The sequence below is a fragment of the Hemicordylus capensis genome, chromosome 4 (genome assembly GCF_027244095.1).
Source record: "Hemicordylus capensis ecotype Gifberg chromosome 4, rHemCap1.1.pri, whole genome shotgun sequence".
Classification (NCBI taxonomy): Eukaryota; Metazoa; Chordata; class Lepidosauria; order Squamata; family Cordylidae; genus Hemicordylus; species Hemicordylus capensis.
Window position 1 is genome coordinate 160,550,928 of NC_069660.1, and position 23,280 is coordinate 160,574,207.

The 23,280-nt window shown below is 44.1% G+C and overlaps 1 protein-coding gene across 1 annotated transcript in view; it reads right to left on the reverse strand.

The window, feature by feature from the left end:
* The window catches only part of TNN (tenascin N), an 85,195-nt gene that overhangs the window by 54,640 nt on the left and 7,275 nt on the right, over positions 1 to 23,280 (reverse strand). The window contains 4 exon segments of the mRNA XM_053248030.1: positions 4,940 to 5,128; positions 7,802 to 8,065; positions 15,148 to 15,519; positions 19,264 to 19,719. Coding sequence (XP_053104005.1) covers positions 4,940 to 5,128; positions 7,802 to 8,065; positions 15,148 to 15,519; positions 19,264 to 19,669 — 1,231 coding nt within the window. The 5' untranslated portion in view covers positions 19,670 to 19,719.

Genomic DNA, 23,280 nt, shown 5'->3' on the forward strand with positions numbered 1-23,280 from the left:
TTCTGAGACACAAATGCATCTTCTGTTTCCTCTTCTTTCAAGATATACACAGGAGTTTCAAAGCCCTTTTTTCCTTATCTGAGAGGGCCAACTACAGGTAACGTATCATTTGCCCTAATGGGCTTAGGTTGGTTTTATCTCATCAAGAGCAGCCATGAGGAAGCCCAGTCTCCCACATCAAGTGAGGAGGAGGCTTTGCCCCACCACAGTTTTGATTCAGATCAAGCCCCTCTCCAAGGCTGTTATTTGCCCCAGAATGAGAGCTCCCATTTGCTCCTTCTCCATATAAGAACATAAGAACAGCCCTGCTGGATCAGGCCCAAGGTCTATCTAGTCCAGCATCTTATTTCACACAGTGGCCCACCAGATGCCCCTGAGAAGCCTACCGGCAGGAGGTGAGGGCATGCCCTCTCTCTCTTGCTGTTGCTCTCTGCAACTGGTATTGAGAGGCAACCTGAGGTGGCCTAGAGTTACCAGACTAACAGTCATTGATAGACCTGTCCTCCGTGAATTTGTTTAAGCCCCTTTTAAAGCCATCCAAGCTACTGGCCATCACCACATCCCGTGGCAGAAATTTCAATAGATTAATTATGCACTGTGTGAAAAAGTACTTCTTTTTCTTGGTCCTAAAATTCCTGGTCTTCAGTTTCATGGGATGACCCCTGGTTCTACTGTTGTGAGAGAGGGATATTTCTTTCTATCCACTCTCTCTGCTCCATGCATAATTTTATATACTTCTATCATGTCTCCCCATAGTAACCTCTTTTCCAGACTAAAAAGCCCCAGATGCTGTAGCCTAGCCTCATAAGGAAGGTGCTTTAGGTGCCTGATCATCTTGGTTGCCCTCTTCTGCACCTTTTCCAGTTCTACAATGTCCTTCTTAAGATACGGTAACCAGAACTGTATGCAGTACTCCAAATATGGCAGCACCATAGATTTGTATAATGGCATTATAATATTAGCATTTTTATTTTCAATCTCCTTCCCAATGATCCCTAGCATGGAATTTGCCTTTTTCAGAGCTGAGTCGACACTTTCAACAAGCTGTCCAGCATGACCCCAAGATCTCTTTTCCGGTCAACCACTGACAGCTCAGACCACATGAGTGTATAGTTGGGGGTGGGGTTGCCCCAATATGCACAACTTTACACTTGCTTACATTGAACCACATTTGCCATTTTGTTGCCTACTCACCCAGTTTGAAGAGATCCTTTTGGAGCTCCTTACAATCTGTTTCGTATTTCACAACCCTAAATAAGTTATCTGCAAATTTGGTCACTTTGCTGCTTAACCCAACTTCTAGACAATTTATGAATAAGTTAAAGAGAACTAGACCCAGAACAGATCCTTGGGGGACCCCACTACTTACTTCCCTCCATTGTGAAAACTGTCCATTTATTCCAACCTTATGTTTCCTGTCCTTCAACCAGTTACCAATCCAAACATGCACCTGTCCCCTTATTCCATGACTAGTAAGTTTACACAAGAGCCTTTTGTGGGAAACTTTGTCAAAAGCTTTTTGTAAGTCCAAGTATACTATTAGGCTATTCCCAAGATCAACCAAAATTGGGCTAGGAGAGCCTAGCCCAGTTTCGGCTGATTGTGGGAGCCACCGGGCTCGCAGGTGAGCCCGGTTGCCTCCCAGCGGTTAACCCGCCAAACAACCCCTCCCCTTAAACTGAGTTTGTGGAGCTAGTGCTCCGCAAACCCAGTTTTTTAAATTGTGAGTAGCCGCGGTGCGGCTCTGCGCCACGGCTACTCATGAGTGGACCCCTGGAGTGGAGGCGAAAAGCTGCCTCCCGGCTCTGGGAGTCTCTCCAGTATGCCCTGCATACTCGCACAGGGCATACTGGAGCTTCCGGGGGCCGCGTGGCACCCGAACTCCCCAGCCCCCACCGGCTCCATCACGCAGCCGGCAGTCATGTGGGCAGTCGATCTGGCCACCCAGGGCTCCCAGCCTGCTCATCTGTGGGGAGAGCGGGCTTAGCCCACTCTCCCCACTTAGCTTCACAAACCGGGTCTCACTGATCGTGAGACCCGGCTCTCTGTCAACTGGATCACTTTTATCCACATTCCTGTTGACACTCTCAAAGAACTCCAAAAGGTTAATGAGGCAAGATTTGCCCTCGACTATGCTCGTTCTCCTTCAGTGGTCTATATGTTCATTTATGTTTACCCATTTTGTCCTTAAGTACACTTTCCATAAATTTACCCGGCACAGAAGTTAAGCTAACCAGCCTGTAGTTTCCCAGGTCTCTTTTTTCCTGGATCCTTTTTTGAAAATCAGAGTTACGTAAGCTACTTTCCAACCCTCTGGTACAGAGCCTGATTGTAGGGACAAATTACATATTTTTGCTAGGAGATCAGTGATTTCACATATGAGTTCCTTCAGAACTCTTCGGTGGATGCCATCTGGCCCTGGCAATTTGTTAATTTTTAGTTTTTCAGGACAGTCTAGAATATCTTCTCTTGTCACCTCAAATTGGCCCAGTTCTTCAGCCTCCACCCTAACCCCTGCTAACTTGGCAAAGAGGCACCTTTTAACATGGTGATTCTCTTTATTTAGCAGGGGGAGAGTAACTGGCCCTATCCACCCCCATCACAGTATTTCCAGTGACTGTTGCTGGTGTCTATCTTATACCACCCAGAGACATAACCACCCAGAGACATAAGTTTTGGGTGGTATAAAAATGTGTGAAATGATAGATAGATAGATAGATAGATAGATAGATAGATAGATAGATAGATAGATAGATATTGTGAGCCCTTTGGGAACAGGGATCCATCTTATTTATTTATTATTTCTCTGTGTAAAACGCCCTGAACAATTTTTGGAAGGGCGGTATAAAAATCAGATAGATAGATAGATAGATAGATAGATAGATAGATAGATAGATAGATAGATAGATAGATAGATAATATAAGCTGAATTGGATCACACTATAGTCACTATTCCCCAATGGTCCTACTACTCTGACATCTCGCACCAGGTACTGGGCACCACTCAGGATTAAGTCCAAGGTCATCTTCTGTCTGGTTGGTTCCATGACTAAGGTACAGTCATTTAGCATGTCTAGAAATTTGTCCTTTCTGTCAATACCCACACATGAATTTGCCCAGTCTATGTGAGGGTAATTGAAGCCACCCATCATTAAAACTTTCTCTGACACCTCTCTGATCTGCTTCTCCAACTCCAGGTCACTCTCAGTCCTGATATATCACAGTCCTGATCCAGACTGTACTTCCTCCCCATCATGGCTGCTCTCAATGAAAGAAATGGGTGGTAGGTAGCACCCATCATGCCCTACCACCCACTTTGATGCCCTAGGAACTCCCCATGGTGAACAATGGGGTGATTCGAGTTTCCTTTTGTTCCCTATGGATGAAACAAGCAGAGTACCCAAATTCTGCAACCCTGCCAGGGTTCCAAAGGGACTGTCTACTTCTGCTATGCAAAACACTGCAGAACAGAAGTGCACAGTCCCTCCCAACACAGAACACCACATTTTTACAAACACACAGTCCAAAAATGGCCAAAAAAGAATCACTGACCCAGACTCCACTGCCAGCCACAGTGCTGGTGCTGCAGTAACATCATTGCCACAAGTTGCTCTTTCACACACACTTACGACTCCTTACTTCAGCATTGCAACAGCTTCCACAGCAGCACCCTTAGCAGCCAGCAAAGTTTTGGTTACAAAACTTCCCTATTTGTCTAGTTTTGCCCTCATTTCAAAGTTGGACAATCCCTTCCTGACAAAGGTTTTGTTCAGCTAGGAAGGTTCTCTGGCATTTGTCAGCCAGCAGAACTAGCAATTATTTTAAGAGTGGATTTTTGTCTAAACCCAAGAACTTCAGTGGCAACTCTAGTGAAAACCAGCAGCTCTCTTCCATTGGCCTCAGCCCAGACCTAGTAGGAACATAGGAAGCTGCCTTTTACTGAGTCAGACCATTGGCATGGCGGCTTCCCGCCGCTCCCTTCATAGCTGGCCTGCTGCACAGGGTATATAGGCCTCAAAGGGATGGAGACGGAGTGTGAGGCCACCCTGGTCCTCCTCCACCTGCCAGGGAAAGGGGTTGTCCTGCTCCTCCCCGGGAGCCTCCAGGGACTGCCAGCTCCCGTCTCCTCTGGCCAAACACCCCTTGAATAATGCCCTACATTCAGGGCAATCTGGAACCTCCCCTCCTGGCCCCTCCCCTACTAGCTTTGCTGCCTCTCCATTAGCTTCCCAGGCAACCCCCAGTGGGCCGTCCTGTTGGGCAATGCCCCTGCTTCAGGTGCCATCACACAGTGCCGTAGCAAAGAGGCGGGGCCCTTGCTCCTGCCATCGCAAGTAAGTGACAGTCTGTCAGGCCATGCCAGCCCAGTCCTAAGCAGCTGCCCACTCCACCCCACCCCTGGCCTCTTCACTCTCCCTGTGAGCGTGAGTGATTTCGTGGATGAGTGCTGCTGACTGCCTTCGGGCCCGGACATGCCGCGGCCTCTCCTCCAGCTGCTGCACAGCCCGATAAGTGACCTGCCCCATCAGGAGCTGGCAGAGGAGCCCAACACTAGCTTAGTAATGTCTACACTGACAGGCAATAGATTTATTATCGGAATGTGGTATAATTTGTTGTGTTTATGTCTGATCTAGGATTGTAATAAAGCTATTCATTCATACCCTGACAGGCAGTGACTCTCCAAGGTTTCAAGCAGCATTCTTTCCTGGTCCTACCTGGAAATGCCAGGAATTGAACCTGGGACCTTCTGCATGCAAAGCAGATGCTCTACCGCTGACTTACAGTCCCCTCCCCTAAGGGGAATCTCTTACAGCAGACACGGCTCACAATTCATCACTCTTGCAAATGCAAACCAAGCAAACCCTGTTTAGCAAAAGAGACCATTCATGCTCGCTGCCACAAGACCAGCTCTCCATAAATTTACTAGTTTATTACATACCCGTGATGATATATCTGCTCTTTGGGTCACTGCTCTTGGGCACCACCACCTCCTGCTCCCCTCCTTGCCCAAGCAAGGAGCTGAACCTCAACTTGTAATAATCCACCTCTGTGGCAGGATTCTCCCACTCGACTTCCAGCGAATTTTCTGTCTTCTCTGTCACCCAGATTGCACCAACAGAAGAAACAGCTGGAAAAAAGGAGAATCATCAAGAGCTAGAAAGAAACAGAAGGGTATCACAAGGAATGTCCTTTTCCTTTCCAAATTTTTATTATAAGAAAAGGACAATGAAACAACTTGGATTTAAAGGGAAGATAGAAAGGTGGGGGGGGTGTCTGCACTAACAGTTTCTCCCTCTCTGTGGCTGATTTTTCGCAAGGAAAGGTTTTGGCATCTTTTTGTAACTCCTGCTACTACTGCATGCATTCTCCTCCTGGAAGCTGCATCATTATATAAAGCAGCCATATTTGCCATGAGAGAAAAACATGTTATAATTCCTTCAATTGCATGTCCAAACTGTTCCTCACCGCTGATCTTCTCCTTTACAAGCCTGGCACCATTTTGTACAATTTGTGTGTATACTATATAGGTAGAAACAAAGGCAGACACACACACACACACACACACACACACACACTATTCAAAATGGTGTATCATAGCAAATGCTGTATCATTTTATCATAGCATTCATAGCATTTTAGACTAGAGCTGGAAGTTACTCTAGAGGTCTTCTAGTCTAGCCCCCTGCTCAGTGCAGGAAACTGCTGCAGTATCCTTGACAGATGCCTGACCAGCTGCTCTTTGAAAGCCACCAGTGAAGGAGAGCCCAGCACTGCATAAGGCAGACCGTTCAACTGTCAATCAAACAGTTCTTGTGACAGCCCTTCTGTTATTTGAAGACTCTCTCCTTCATCTTTTCTCCAGGTTAAACATACCCTCCTCCTTCAACTGTTCCTTTTAGGACTTGGCTTCCAGACCCCTTACCATCTTTGTTGCTCTCTCTGAACCTGTTCAGTTGATCAACACCGTTCTTAAATGCAAGGCCCAGAAGTGGCCACAGTGGCTGCGATCCTCACTAAACTAACTCAAAGGAGTCCTAACTTGTCCTTCTTAATTTCAATGAGATTTCCTTGAGTAAATGTAGTGAGGTTGTCCGCCAGTATTCCAAGTGAGCAGCACAGAATAGAGTGGAGTGATCTATTAACATTATCTGGATACTATGCCTCTGTTGATGCAGCCTAGGATTGTATTAGCTTTGTTAGTAGCTGCATCACACTGCTGGCTCATGTTCAGCTTATTGTCCACCAAGACACCTAGGCCCCTTTCCCTAGCTCCATCGAATACAATGTGACATTACTTCCAGGTAACCATGCATTGCAAATTAAATGGTAAAAGAAAACTGAAAATTAAGTTGGCTAACACACCCTAATATGACCACAAGTTGCAAAACTGCGAATGAAATGTGACAGTCTCTTCAAGAATGGCCACAGTTCTTACCTTGAATCCCTTTGAGTAGGGGTGGCCAACCTGAGGCTTTCTAGCTGTTGGACTACAACTTCCATCATCCATGGCCAGAATAAGTTACAGCTTGCGGGTGATGGGAGTTGTAGTCCAGCAATAGCTGGAGAACCTCAGGGTAGCCACCCCTACCCTTTTGTTTTGTACTGCAGTGCCACAGTCCTACTGTAGGCCTTGTATCCTATGGTTTTTTGGCCTTGCTGTTCTTTTTCAGTGGACTCAAGTTGTCCAGCTAACACTTTGTGTATATGGGTTCTCATCTATGTGGGTTCTCATCTATGGGTTCTCATCTATGAAAGATTATGCTGTAGTTGGTTATTCTGAAAGGAGCCAAAGAATTCTTTGCTGTGCATCAAATGGGTATCCTTGTTAGACAGCTGAGATTCAGCTGCATGTCACTTGATAGCAATTGTTGGTTTGCTGCTGTGAAATGGCCCCAGCATTCAGAACCCTGAAAGATTTGATTGGGAATTGAATAGTCTGGAATTGACCTTCCTAAGAAAATGACATTGATAAGGAAAAAAAATGGAGAAGGATGGCAATCTTCTCCAACAGGAAATCAAAGAAAGCATACATATAGGCTCAGTTCAGACATCATGCCAAACGACAATTTTGAGTTTGCAAATGTACAACAAGCAAGCCATGGTTTATTACAGCTTGTCTGTTTCACTTTATGTTTGCTCAACTCTCCAGTGCAACCATTTCGCAAATGTAACAAAGGCTGTATCTATAGTTTGTTGATTGAGACATCACTGCAAACCATATTTAGCACAAACCAAGGTTAGCAAGCCCACTTTCTGATTCTGATTTGTCAGATGATCAATCGCAAACCAAAGCAGGAGATCTTTCACATGACCTCGCTGGGAGGGCAGGCAGGCCCTTCCCTGACAGACGAGCAGCTGCCGTCCTCCCCTCCGCCACACCGCATGCCCACACGAGCAGCGGTGCAGCAGAGGGAGAGGCTAGAAGCAGGAGGACTTCCCCCTCCCACACCTCATGGTGCCTCAGGGCATGAGTGCGGTTGCTCCCACCACCACTCGCTGTTGGAAACGGCAGCAACCTGGGGTGGGGGAGCAATACCCAGCAGCAGTCGCCCAGATGATTGCCAGCCAAAGTTAAGTGAACTCTAGATTAAATGCTCCATCCCAGCACTTCACATGCTACTGGGTTAAGCTGCATATGGGAATACCCTTTATCTCAAGTCAGACATCACACCAAACCGTAGTTACGTTTCTTTAGAGTGATGTCTGAATCGATCCACTTTTTCAAAGTTTTACTTTTTTCACCAGTCGATATAAATTATATGGCGCAGGACAGGTGAAGGGATGTTTTTAGCGCTCTTACTTGTGCTAGCTTGCAGGAGTTCTGGATCACTGGAAACCCCCTTCTTTACATTGTGAAGTGTGATGATATACTTTGTGCCAGGAAGAAGGCCCAGGATTTCATAGCTGATCTGGTCCTTAGGCACTCGCACTTGCTTCACAGAAGCCTCATGCCCAGTGGGAAAGTAGCTGATGAGGTAATAGTCCACATCCATCACTTTGTCCCATCCGATGTTCAGGGAATCTTCTGAAGACTTTAGGATTCGTGCATTCCAAGGAGCGAGCACTAGAGCAAAAGAAAAAAGAAAAAAGGAAGACCTAATTCCCAAGGAAGCAGTGAGTTCAAGAAGAGGCTTTGAAAAAGGCACAGAATTTCTTCCATTTCCTGAGCAGATTGCTAAGGAATGCCAGGACTAGAGGCTCCTCAGATGTTAATATTTGACCAGGACAATAATGCTCACTGCCACTCTTCTATATGTACTGGTTGCACCACTGCCAGCTCCTCGATTGTTCAGATTTATGTTATGAAACCTCTGAGTCAGATGATAAAGCCAAGGTTTGGGGGTCTAGTGAAATCGAGCAAGTCTAAGCTGCACTGATATCTCAGTTTCAAAAATCTCTGCCCCAGCCAGACAAGGGCACCTTCTGGATTAAACCCTACAACAGTGTCACTACAGATCTGCTAAGTGTGCTTCCGTACTTCCTGCGTGGTGCCACCGCAGTTCCTGTGCTGACAGCAAGGTGCCGTTCACATTTCCAGTGCCTTATTTCGGATTTTATCTTTGCGTTATAGTGCTACGATGTTGCAAGTCCGTTGCAGAAAAATAGCTGTATTTTCCTGTTGTAGGAGTTTGAGAGTCCGGTGGTTGTTTTCAATATGATCCTGCCAAGCAGAAGCATTTTACCCCTTTTGTAGTGTGTAATCTGGAAAGCGCCAAGATGTGGGAGATCTGCAACTGAAACTCCTGATGTGCATTTTTACTTAAGACCATTGGTAGGGGTCTTTATATTTGATCTGAGCTATGGTACAGGAGTGGGGGGCAGGGAGGACTTTGTTAATTCTTTTTCGCCTGTGCCATTTCCTAGATCTTGGGATTCCCTCCCAACCTTATTCTAATTAAACAACAAGCAATGGTCAGATAGCTGTATGTTTTCCACTGAAGGACTAATAGAAACTTGTGGATGATTTAGATCAGTGAAATTGTTTTGGAAGGTTTAAAGACCTTCTCAAACACCACTTCTCTGATCACATTTTGGGCCCCTATAGTTGCTTTTAGATAAAAAATGAAAACGTCAGGTGATCCAATGATCTGGTCCGTCCCTAATGTGATCAGACACTAAGAAGGCCAAGGTGCCTGTTATTTTAATAACTGTATAGAGAATGCAGCAAATTCAGTTTTTCTCACTCCACGTGATAAGTTGCCTTTCCTGAAATTCTTTCTTCTACCTTACTATTAAAAGCACAGGAGCACTTTCTTCCTTTACATTTGGTCACCCTGTCTCTTCTACAACCAAAACTAGAAAGCTACTTTCTTCAAAATGAAACTTGAGATTCTTAGGTATCATAAGTATGGACATGCTACATAGAAGTCCAATACCTGGGTCACATCTTGCATTGGTAAGTAGTTTTAGAAGACCTAACCCACTCAGCATCAAATTGGTGCTTTTTAATGTTCTACAGCATTTAGCACACTATACTGCAGCGGGGCAGTGACTTGCCTAGGGAGCAAGAGATTGTTCGTTTGAATCCCTGCTGGTATGTTTCTCAGACTTTGGGACACACCTATATTAGGCAGCAGCAATCTAGGAAGAAGCTGAAAGGCATCATCTCATACTGTGAGGGAGGAGACAATGGTAAACCCCTCCTGTATTCTACCACGAAAACCACATGGCTCTGTGGTCACCAGGAGTCGATGCCGACTCGATGGCATGATCTTTCCTTTCCTACTGTCAAATAAATGGGACACAACACACCAGAAAATTCTCCTACATTTAAAATTAATCCCAGCTCTAATTCATTAATCCCAGCTCTAATTCATTTAAATAGGGTTTTTGCAGCAGAACTTCCTGGTATATTCCTGGCACTGCTCTGATGGCAAATAAAAGCAGCATTAGTAAGTGGAGATTACTTGCTTACTTAAGTATGGTGGTTCCTATACAGATAATTTTTCTCAAAACTCACATATTCACAACGAAGTAAATGTAAATAAAAGCAGCCGGCAACCTATGTGCAATCATCTGCATGTGCTACTACACTGCTTTGTCTTTATGCGTTGTACTACGGCTGGAATGCTGACACAGCACATCCTTAAATATATATGTTCTTGCATTGTCAGTCTCATGTGGTTAAATGTCTCAGCAACCAAGTCCATTATTTTGTAAATGGCACCGTTATTTAAGGTTTCAATAAGGCATCACACTCAAATACATCACTTTGCAACAGTGAGAAATTTTAAATATCTTGGAGTCGTTTTTCATTCTGCTGGAGGCTGAAGAGCTCACCTCAGTTATGTAATCCGAAATGCCCAACAATCAGCTAATGCTATCAGGTCCTTCTTTTTTACCAGGGGAGCTCTCTTTATTCCAGCTGCCATAAAACTCTTCACAGCTAAAGTTTATCCGCAGCTTCTATATGGTGCCCAACTAGGCCCATTTGAGAATTTCAGCCCCCTGAAAGTAGTACAAACTAAATTCTTAAGAACAATCCTCCAAGTTCCTTGTAGCATTTCCAGCACTGTTCTTAGATGAGAGGTAGGAGTTTTCAGACTAGAAACAAGATTCTGGCTGAGCATTTTTAGGTTTTGGCTGAAGCTGATTTTCATCCAAGCGGGCTTGGCTCCCCTAACACTTGTTGAACACTTGGCTCCTCTAACACTCCTCGAAATGGAAGGCAGCACCCAAATTCAAGTTACAATCCTACTGTCTCCCCCAGGAAGAGATCATCAGGATGGGGAATGATCAAGTCTCGCAGGCTATTAAACAGCATGTCTTGGATTTAGAACTCCAAGTTGAACTAGCAAAATTGCCGTGAGGGATCTATTTAGGCAATCAGTCTTTAAATGTAAAGCCTGCAGAATATCTAAACAGCCTTATAATAGCAAAATTCAGGAGAGCTATGACTCTTGCTTGCCTAAATGCACTCCCCACTGCAGTTCTAGAGGGGAAGTTTTAAAAATTACCATATTCAGCTCGCCTTTGTCCTTGCGGCTTATGGGACAGAGAAACTACTGCCCTCGTCATCCTTTATTGCACATTTTACAAGGATATTTGTGTAAATTTTATTGCCCCCCTATTAACTAAGTTTCCTGGTCATAATGATTAGTTTTATTTAAATTATCTGCTGTCCAATTTTAATTATTTGGTTACGAGGCCAGGTTTTGCTACATAGTTTGTAAAACTCGTAAAGAACTCACCATCTAATTGGTTGCTACTGTTACTGTTATTGTTTATATATTATGCTGGTCAATGACCAAAATAAAGTATCTATCTATCTATGGTGGACCAACTTCCCTGAAAGTCACTTTGCAGCTGTTGCAATAAGAGTGTGGAGTCAAACCCATTGTGACTGCAGTTGACGACTGTGCTTGTATCTAAAATCTGAGCAAATGGCAAAATGAGTCTCAGCACATTCTATAACATTTGCTAGTGAAGCAACAACCAAGAAATGTTGCATGCAAGATTCTAACACATACATTTCCTAGCTTCCTACCACTCTCACATCTAGCCCTGGCTGTCATCCCAAAAGAAGATAAATTATCAAGATGCTGACTCTAATAGCTTTGCAGTCTGGCTGATCAAGTCTCCATTTTATAAACAACAAAAATGGTGCCTAAAATTTAATGTGTGGTTTTATTCTTTCCTGATGAAAACTTTAAACATTTTTCTGATCAATTCATTCCAGCATGGTGTAGTGGTTAGAGTGCTGGACTAAGACCCGGGAGACCCAGGTTCAAATCCCCATTCAGCCATGATACTTGCTGGGTAACTCTGGGCCAGTTGCTTCTCTCTCAGTCTAACCTATTTCACAGGGTTTTTGTGAGGAGAAACTTAAGTATGTAGTTCCTCCAAGGGCTCCTTGGAGGAAGAGCGGGATATAACATGTAAAAAATAAATAAATTCTCTCATTCTCTCTCTCTCTCATTCTCTCTCTCTCTCTCTCAATCTTAAGGCCAGAGGCAGAGCACCATTGAGCAAACAGGTTCAAACAACCCGGGCTGCTGCCAAGCAGGGACTGTGCCTTGCGGCCCCAGACACAGACACCCCGTGTCTGATGTCAGACACAGGGGCATTATTTCTTTCCCAAACAGGGCTGCGCGGCCTAGTCTGCAAGCAAAATTGGCCACCGCCGTGCAGCCAGAGAAATTCTCCCTGCCTTTTAAACTGCCATTAAGGAGTGAAATTGGTCAGCACTGCATTCGCAGCATGGCCAAAGTGACTCTCCTTGCCTTTGAAAGGCAGGGAGAGCTGCTCTGGCCATACTGCAAACACAGCGCTGGCCGATCTAACTGCCAGATGGGGCCGCACAGCCCCGTTTGGGACCAAAATCGGCCAGCGCTGCATTTGCACTCCTGTTTGCACTCACAGTTTGCATGTCCCCATTTGGGAGTGAAGCCCCGCCCCCTGCATCCGACGTATGATACAGGGGTGTGGCTAAATGCACCCTGCATCATACGTCAGATGCAGGGGGCGGGGCTGAGGGGGTGGCGGCAGAACTGGGTCACCGCTTGGTTCCCTCTGCACCTGCCTAAGCCTGGTTAGACCAAGAAAATCCTTTCAAGACCAGTCTCAACCCAGAAGGTGGGCCAGCTCAACAACCTGGATTTTCACCCCCCTAAACTTGCTGGGAGACACACTGACACTCTGCTATACACAGATGATGCAGTAATCCTTTCAAGGACCCCCATCGGCCTTAGAAAAGCAATGAGGGCCCTAACACAGTATTGTAAGGAAGACCTCCTGGAAATTAACTAAAATCATGTTCTTTGCCAAACAGTCCAAAATTCACTCTTGGCGTCTAGACAGACATACGATTGAGCAGGTCCCAGGCTTTAAATATTTGGGGGTAGTTTTTCACTCTGCCAGCTCTATCTATCTATCTATCTATCTATTTATTTATTTATTTATTTATTTATTTATTTATTTGGTTTATATACCGCCCTTCCAAAAATGGCTCAGGGCAGTTTACATCAGAATAAAAACAATTAATATCAATTAACAATCGAAATCAAAACTAAAAATTAAACAGTTGAAATCATTTAAACATTAAAATCATTAACATTAAAATTATTTAAAACCAGCATTAAAAATTAAAAATCCTAAATCTAATTAAAAGCCTGGTGAAAAAATGTGTCTTCAGTGCCTTTTTAAAAGTTGCCAGAGATGGGGAGGCTCTTATTTCAAAAGGCAGAGAATTCCAAAGTCCAAGGACAGCAATGGAGAAGTGTCTAGGGAAAAGGCACTGTATGTCTAGGAAAACACACAGGTTCAAAATGCCCAAAGGAGCTCCACAACCACCATCAAATTCCTGCACACAAGAGGAGAACATTATGTACCCATGGCCCTCGACATGTTCATTTCCAAACCACTAGTCCAGCTTCTTTATGGCGCACAATTGGGTTCCTTCTACAGTTCCGCCCCACTGGAATGTATGAAATCCAAATTCCTGCGGGCAGTCCTTCCAATTTGTGTCTCTAATGCCACTCTCCACTCAGAAACAGGCCTGATCAAAGTGGAGGTCAGGGTGTGGGTGGCCATTCTCAGCTGTTGGCTAAGACTATCCTTTCACCCCATTGGTCTTGCTCCCTTAACCTTATGTGACGATTACTAATCTAAATGGAAATGGTCAACTGAGACAAAAATCTTCCTTGGGCCCTTTCCCCTTGATTCTACTTAATATGGGCTATGATCAGGCCAAAGCTTGTATCGAACAGCATATAATAGATATAGAGCACCAAACCAATTTAAGCAGGGTCTTGAACTTTTTTCATCAATGAAAGTCTTACATATTTACCCTTCCCGGCGTCATACAATTTTTGTATTTTGTATTCCTGGCATCATTCCAATTCCACTCAATTGGAAGTCCCAAAACATAGGAAGGCATTCACCTTGGCACATTGCCATGCCCTCCCTTCAGCTGTGCTAGAAGGCCGTTTCAGAAAGATCCCACTCGCAGAAAGACAATGCTCCGGGAAGATTGAAACAACTGAGCTTGTTCTACTTCACTGTTTGTATTACAGAGATATTCACTCTTCCTTTATCCACCCATTGCTATGCAAGTACCCAGGACATTCAAGCCATATCTATGTCTCTGTGCTGTTTTCTGACTCTAAGCCCGCTATTATCGACAACTGCCAAGTTCTGTGCAGCAGCGTCCAAAATCCATTGGACACTGGCAAGCAGTGGACTAGGGTGGGTCCAAGTAGCCCTAGTCTGACCTCATTCTGGCTCTTGCGTGCTATAATGCATTCATCTAACACAGCGCACCATCTGAAAGACTTATGCTCCTCCCACGTTTTTGCACGATAACTTTGCACTTTTTATATATATTTCGCTATATATACTCGCTATATTTATCACTTAGGCTTTTATGCATTTATGCCTTTTTATGCTTTTATATGTTTATGTCTTGTAAGGCTTTTTATGTTATTTTATGCCCTTTGATACGTTTAAATGTTTTTTAATGTTTCCTTAGGCCTTTTAACGTATCGTTATGCATTATACTTTGTACTGTTTAATCACCCCCCACATTTTATGCTGGTCTATGACCATAATAAAGATTTATTGAAGTCCTAAGCCTTCAATAATGTAACACATTTGGCCCCAAAAAGTGCTACTTTGATCATGACATTTGCTGCGACAATAAAATAATTCTAATGTGCATGTTGGGTGAAGCTGTCTCTCAAAACCATTATTTATTTATTTTCCCCTTTCATCACTGCCAGCCAAGTGTAAGCATTATCTAAATGAGCACCTGAAGTTCCCAGCTGCTATCTGTGGTTATGCTACCCATGCAAAGAGAATAATTTCCCCTTCTTTGTTTTGTGTGATGGCTTTTACTGGATAAATGTCTTTCCCCTAATTTGGACAAGGCAACATCTCTGTGCTTTAAAGGAAAATATAAAGGCTCTGAGCTGTGATGCTGTGACAGAACCCAGGGAATTGATCTGTCCATCCATCTAATGGGATGGTGATGCCTACACATCACTCCTTACAAGAGCAAGTCCAGATTTTGCAGATATCAAATTCTGCCATGCATATAAGGGGTGGCTCCGTTTCCAAAGCCTCCCATTCCATTCTACAGGACAAAATAACTGGCTGCATCTCCTTCCTTCGTGGTGCCTTTGTCCAAGTCAAGGAAGGTCCTCTTACCTTTTGAACAGTCAAGCCCAATGAAGCCATCCTCACAGTAACACTCGCCGGCATCACAGTATCCGTTGCCACTGCAGTCATTGGGGCACCTCTTCTCACTGCAGTCATCCCCAATGAATTCCTTGTAGCACTGGCATACACCATTGATACAGAGGCCGTTTCCACTGCAGTTTTCAGGGCAGAGGAGCTGGCTGCAGTCCTCACCAGCATAACGTACATTGCACACGCACCGGCCACCAATGCAGCGCCCGTTGCCATTGCAATTCCCGGGACACTTGGGGCGGGAACAGTCCTGACCTTCCCAGCCTTCATCACAGTTGCAGCCACAAATTTCCTGAAGGAACGTACCATGGCCACTACAGGATGAAACCCCTGTCCGACACGCAGGCCAGAGCCACAAGAAGCAGATGGGAGAAGGAAAAGCAGAATTAGAAAGGTAATTTGGCTGTTTTCATCAGGGCAATCTATAGAACAAACCCGCACGCACACATGAGTACATACACAGTTATTAAAAATTCAAATCATTCCAAAAGCCCCAGCACAAGTCAATGGAAAAGACTAAAACGTGTCACTACTCGTATACTTGTATCTGTACAATCCTAAAAAGAAACTATAGGTTACTCACCTGTAACATTGGTTCTTCTAGTGGTCATCTGTACTTCTACACATATGGGCTTTGCGTCTGTGCAGAGACCATGTCAGAATCTAGCAAGCTCGATTTCTCCTGCTTTGGATGGGAACCCCACCCACCCCAGCCACTATATACGGCTGCGCCACTCCTCATCCCCTCAGTCACAGAGTCAAGCTTCAGCGACCCTTGCAGGGAGGACAGGAGGGTGTGTAGAAGTACAGAAGAACCAATGTTACAGGTGAGTAATCTGTAGTTCTTCGACGTGGTCTCTGTCTTCTACGCATATGGGTGCATAACAAGCAAGCACCCAAGGAGGAGGGAAAACATAGAGGCAACAGGTAAATCACCAGGAAGAATTTATTTCAGGACAAGCAACTCAACTGAAAATTGATTGCAGGACACTCCTGCCAAATACAGCATCATTACAAGCTCTAATATCAATAGCATAATGCTAAATGAATGAATGGGGTGAAGCCCAAGTAGCTGACTGACACATAGTGTCCAATGGGACTGCATGGTCAAAGGCCACAGAGGCCGCCATGGACCTAACAGAGTGAGCCTTCACAGAGGCAGGCAACTGCTTACGGGCCAGTTGATAACACAATTCAACAGTGGAGATTCTCCACCGGGTTGGGCCACCTGAAGCCCTTTCTGCAGCCCATCGTACAAAGCAAACAAAGAGGGGGACTTCCTTCACTCAGCAGATCTCTGCACGTAAAAGGACAGAGCCCTACGTACATCCAAACGGTACAACTGCCTCTCTGCATCTGATGAAGGATTTGGAAAGAACACAAGCAAAGCGAGTGGCGATGAGTGGTGCAGGGGCATATCTAGGGTAGGGCAGGCAGGGCACGTGCCCTGGGCGCCACTTGAAGGGGGGCGCAAATTCATGAATTTTTTTTGTTTTTTAATGGCCACCAAAAACAAAATGGCCACTGCACATGCTCAAATGGCCTCTGTGAGGCCCTAGGACATGCCAGGCCTCGCAGAGGCCATTTGAGCATGCATGGTGGCCATTTTGTTTTCAGTGGCCATTAAAAAAAACACATTTTTTTTTAAATGGCCACTGCACATGCTCAAATGGTCTCTGCAAGGCCCTAGTGGCGAACAGTGGGAGGGGTAACCTTTGCAGACCCCCCCCCACAGCCTATAGGAAGCACCCCAAAGGGGCTACAGGTTAAAAAAAATAATTTAATATAATATAAGTCACTGTACACATATTCAGTTTGGCACTATGTACAGAGAATCAGGGCTTGTGAATACTGAGCTGAAGCTTATGAGCTAGGATTGTATTCATTTGCTCTTACTTTGCTTATGATAAGTGAGCTAAATGTGGTGTCTTAAAAATATGGTTATTAATGGTGAGTTTGTCTTTGAATCAGTGTGAAATCCTTAGTATTAAGGCCCACTGGGATTTTCTTGCTCTCTTTCTCTCATTTTAACTGTCTTTCTGAAATACTAGAATAGATTCCAAGCAGTGACACAGTTTACTCTGCATATCCTTTAATTATTTTCAGAGTATCTGGGAAAAGTCAAATTCTCCATTTATTTTTAAAACTTATGTAACAGTGATGCTAGTAGATGCATAGTAGAGAATTAGACAGGCACTTCTGTTTAGTTTTCCAAGTACACCTCCACATAGTATTTGGGTATTTCATGAGCCCCAGCATACAGAAATTTCTAGTTTTCCAGCATTTTTTGGTCTGGCTACATCCACTGCTAAATAGTTTTTGAAATTTTAAAAGATTAATGAGCTTGACTTATATTTTTCAGCTGATATTATAGTAAAGTTATCTGAAAGATGGGTGTCAGATGTTTGGAGAGGGGGTGCAATTTCAGTGCTTGCCCTAGGTGCTATTTTCCCTAGATACGCCTCTGGAGTGGTGAAACATGGACACCAAAATGTTCGCTGAAGCACGGATGAAGAAAGACTGAGGGGATGAGGAGTGGCACAGCTGCATATAGCAGCTGGGGGCGGGATTCCCGCCCAAAGCAGGAGAAATCGAGCTTGTTAAATTCCGACGTGGTCTCTGCGCAGGTGCATAGCCCATATGTGTAGAAGACAGAGACTACTTTGAAGAAACAATGAACATACGACACAAAACAAAACAGGAAAAGCCTTCTCTCCAAGTATAACAATTGCATTGCTGTGATCTTACTAGGATGATCTCCAAGCTTAGGTATCTCCTTTTCCTACAGTAAATCCAAACAGGGCAATTTCCCCAAGCAAAATCAATGAATCATTGTCCTCAGACATCTTTGACTCAATAAAATATATCTACAATGCCTTCAGTAATTGTTTTTGGTATCAATGTCCTCCCACCTTTTCTTCCTTGCTACAGGCATAGTTGGCTACATTGTACCCTCTGGAGGGTACCACCACCTTCCGCCATAGCAAATGTCTTCTGCTGCCTTCAACAATTCTGCCTTTTCTCCCTTGCTTGTCAGGAATTATCTCACATCATACAGATGCTATAATGCCTTTCTCTCGCTCTCCCCCGAGCTCGCTTGAAATACATCCTCAAAACTCACCTTTTCAATGTCAGCCTTTGGCACAATGCCTTAATTCCTATCCCTTAATAAAATGAAGTCCACGTGCATGTAATTTAATAGAATGTATAGTAATCACTTCCTGTTTACCCTCACACCCTTCCCTCTAGGGTCTCCCTTTTGTTGCCCTCACCTCTTGCCTGTGGGCTTCTCAGAGGAATCTGGTGGGCCACTGTGCAAAACAGTATGCTGGACTAAATAGGCCTTGGGCCTGATCCAGAAAGGCTGTTCTTAGAATTTTAGATTGTAAACTCCTCAGATCAGGGATCTATCTTTTTGTTGTTATCCAGTATCACTAAGCTATGCACATTCATGCTACTATGTTAAAATAAGAATAGCTGACATCCAAACTAAATTACTCATGAGCAGTCCAATTGAAATTAATATGATTATTTATATCTGTGAGACTACGCACGAGTAATTTAGTTTGGATGCTGACCAGTAATAATAGGCATACTGTCCTGAAGTCCTATTTGCCCACTTAGAGGAAAGAGTGGGACTGAATGGCTAATGCCACTCATTTAAAAGTCCACTGTTCTAATGCAGACCTGCAGAACCTGCAAGCATCTAAGCTGGCCACAGACCACCAACCATGGACAGCAACCCCCTAAGCTCAGAATAAACCTCCTGTTGTGCAGCTTGCCTGGGACTGTAAAAACACAGGGCTGAATGATCAGCATTAGACAGATCACAACACGTAGTTAGTTGATTACTTTCGGCCTGGTGGGTCATAAGTTGTCTAGTTAGTGTTGACAACCCTCCAGTACTAGAATGGAGTCTCCAGGAATCAACATCAATCTCCATGTGACCATTGAAAGCAGTCCCAGAAAATTCAATGGCTTCATATTGTGAACAATACTGGGAAATAAACATCCAGTCGGAGTTCACAGTCCTACCAAGCACACGTAGGTTCAGCCGTCATATAGACATCTCACCTCGGCCTCTCCCACAGCACTTTTGAGGGCTACAGGCTTCCCTCAGATGCACCAGTTCCATCTCCATCTTCTCCAGCCTTCCCAGCAAGGCCTTGAGCTGGCCAAGGATTTCACAGTCACCTTTGGGAGTCTGCAGCCGAATGTTGTGCCTGAAAATGATATTTTGCTCCTCACCCTCATCTGCTTCCCCACCCAATAACAGTATGTGGCTGTCATCTTGGAGGGGCAGAGGGTCTGGCTCCATCTTGATCTGAGAGGACTTGGGCACATCAATCTTGTATGAGTGGCTGAGAGAGATCTTCTGGCTTTTCCCAGAACAGGTCTCCGTCTGAGCAGGCAACTGTGCCAGGGCTGCCTGGAGTGTGTGGTGCAGCAGAATTGCCAGAAAGAAATTCCCAAATGCCATCTTCTTTCTGTGGAGCACAGGGGGGTTACCACACAAACTACAAGGCTAATCTGGTAAAAGAGAAAGAGAAAGTTGGGACAAAACCCTAGTATGAAAGCAATTTAATATATACTTCAAACATTCCAGAAGACATATCAACTTGACTCCATTTTTCTAGGAACTCACAATTCCTAGAGCAGGTCTACATATGCAGCAGAATCATATGACATACCTTTTCCTGGACTGTATATATCTCTGAAAATAGCTGGTGAGCCATCACAGGTACAAATGCTCTAAAGGTAAAGTTGTGCTGCCGAGTCAGTATCAACTCCTGGCTCCCACAGAGCCCTGTGGTTGTCTTTGGTAGAATACAGGAGGGGTTTACCATTGCCATCTCCCACACAGTATGAGATGATGCCTTTCAGCATCTTCCTATATCACTACTGCCCGATAGAGGTGTTTCCCATAGTCTGGGAAACATACCAGTGGGGATTTGAACCAGCAACCGCTTGCTCCCTAGGCAAGTTGCTGCACCATTAGGTGGCTACACAAATGCTCTACCATATATTAAACAAAACCCTCAATGAACACAGAACACTGGCGCATCAGGATGAAGGCTACCCTAGAGTTATTTTCCTTGACAATCCAGGTTACTATGTGCAAAAAAGGTTAAAAAGATTAAAGGCAGCAGCAGGTAGGGCAAGTAGGGATGTGCGAAACGTTTCGGATACCAAACGTTTTGTACCCGAAACAGCCTGTTTTGGGTGTTTTGTAGACAAAACAAAACACCCATTTTCCAGATCCAAAAGTTTTGTATACAAAACAAAACGTCCCTCTTTCGGCTACAAAATGTTTTGTTGTTTCGGACCTCCATTTTGTGGTGATCTCTGAGTCAGTCTCCATTTTGTGTTTGACATCTCTTTGAATTTCCCACCCTTCCAGCCTTCTGATCAGTGACCTAAATCATGGGCTGACCTGCTGACAATTCCCTCCTTGTTCCCCATTGGCTCTTTTGCTTCTTGCCGCTCTTTACTTACCCCACATTGGCCAGGGGAAGGGTTGCTAACCCATGGGGTGCTGGGTTCTGCTGTTTCTGTGGTGTTCTGAGTGTAGATTCTCTGGTAGCATATAAGAGTGGATTCTTGTTTTTCACTGAAAATCTCATATGCTACCAGAGAATCTACAATGAACACCTCAGAAACAACAAAACCCAGTACCCCACAGGCTTGTGGGTATGGGGGTGGTTGGCACCCTATGTGCACAACACAACCCCTCGCTCTGGGCAACCCCAGTGCCCCCCAAGTGGAATTATGGGGCTGCTGAAACCTCCATTATTCCCTATAGGAGACATCTTAAAGACACCTAAACTTCAACAAATCGCAAAAGATCAGCCCTTTGCCCAATTCCTTTGAAATAATTCTGGAAGTTTCCCTGCCCCCATTGGGCACTACCACCCACCACACTCTGCTCTGGGTCATCCCTTTCCCCCTGATTTGAAGCGATACATTTGCTGGAATCCCCATTATTCTCTATGGGAAAATTCTTAAAGATGTGTAAACTTAAAAAAAATTCACCAAAAAAATCAGCCCTTTACCTAATTCCTTTGAAATTTGGTTGGTAGCTTCTACCCATTAGACACTACCACCACCCACTCTTTTTGCCCCGGGACCCTTTTTAAAAATCCAAATCGATTCGGATTTGGAAAATTTGGCTACAAAACAAAACAGGGCTGATTCGGATTCAGAAAATTTGGGTACAAAACAAAACAGGGATGTTTCGATTCAGATACAAATCGAAACAAGAAAATTCCAAAATGTACACCCCTACTGTGAAGTATGTTAGGCTGAGAGAGAAGTGACTGGCCCCGAGTCACCCAGCAAGTATCATGGCTGAATGGGGATTTGAACTTGGGTCTCCCCAGTCCTATCCAGCACTCTAACCACTACGCCACGCTAAGCTGTTTTGTATTGTATTTTGTATGTTCCTTTTACCGTTTTTGTTTTTTTGGTTGTCTGTTATGATTTAATGTGTTATGTGTTTTTATTGTATGTTTTAATCTTCTGTTGTTAGCCACCCAAAGAACAATTTGTTATGGGGCAGTTAACACATAAGGATTTATTATTGTTGTTGTTAGTATTGTTGTTGTTGTTGTTGTTGTTTACACAGTCAGACAGGTATTATTGACTGATTTGTTTTATCTAGACATCAAGTCCTTCCCAAGGTCCTGGGATGGCTGAATTTTATTATCAATGTTGTTGCTGTTATTATTATAGATATCGTCGCAGAATATAGGCTGTTCCCAGTAAAGTTGCTTTTTGTAATTGGCTGATGGTGATTCCTGTGGCCCCTATGGTGTTGAGGTGCTCTTCAAGGTCTTTTGAAATTGCACCTAGGGCGCCAATTGCTATTGGGATTATTTTGGTCTTTTTCTGCCACAGCCTTTCAATTTCAATTTGTAGATCTTTGTATTTGGTGATTTTTTCTATTTCTTTTTCTTCTATTCTGCTATCACCTGGTATTGCTATGTTGATTTTTTTGGCTTGTTCTTCTTTCTTCTCGACTACAGTTATATCTGGTGTATTGTGTGGCAGATGTTTGTCTGTTCATAGTCAGAAGTCCCATAATATTTTTGCATCTTCATTTTCTACCACTTTTTCAATGTTATGGTCCCAACAATCTTTGGCTACAGGTAGCTTGTATTTTTTGCAGATGTTCCAGTGTACCATCCCTGCTACCTTGTCATGCCTTTGTTTGTAGTCAGTCTGTGCGATCTTTTTACAACAGCTGATTAGGTGGTCCACTGTTTCATCTGCTTCTTTACAAAGGCGGCACTTGCTGTTTGTGGTGGATTTTTCGACTTTTGCTCTTATTGCATTTGTTCTTGTGCAGCCAATATTAAACCCTCTGCTTCTTTCTTCAAGTTGCCATTCTTAAGCCATTGCCAGGTCTTGGTGATGTTTGATTTTCCAGTTATGTTGTGCAAATATTGACCATGCAGTGGCTTATTTTTCCATTTTTCTGCTCGGTTCTTGACTTGTTCTTTCTTGTAGGCCTGCTTTGTTTCATTGGTGTTGAATAGTGCATTTTCTTCACTGTCCTTGATATACTTCAAGGCCTCTTTTCTCCTCCTCTACTGTTTGCTGGACTTGCAGCATTCCTCTTCCACCTGAGCTGCGAGGGAGGTATAGCCTATCTACATTACTGCAGGGGGGCAGAGCATGATTGATGGTCATTATTTTCCTGGTCTTACGATCTAGCTTCTCTAGCTCTGCCTGGGTCTAGTCTATTATTCCTGTAGTGTATCTGATAATAGGTATAGTCCAGGTGTTTATGGCGTGTATGGAGTTCCCACCATTGAGTTTGGACTTCAGGGTTTTTCTAACTCTCCTGATGTATTCACTTCTAATTTTTCTTTTAACTTCAGTGTGTGCGATGTTATAGCCTGGAGAATGCCCAAGTATTTCTAATGTTCTTTCTCTTCCAGGTTCTTGACGTTGCTTCCATTGGGCAGTTCTATACCTTCTGTTATTGTTATTTTTCCTCTGTTCATTATTAATGCAACACACTTGTCTAGTCCAAACTCCATTGCTATATCGCTACTGAATATACGGACAGTGTTTAGCAGTGATTTG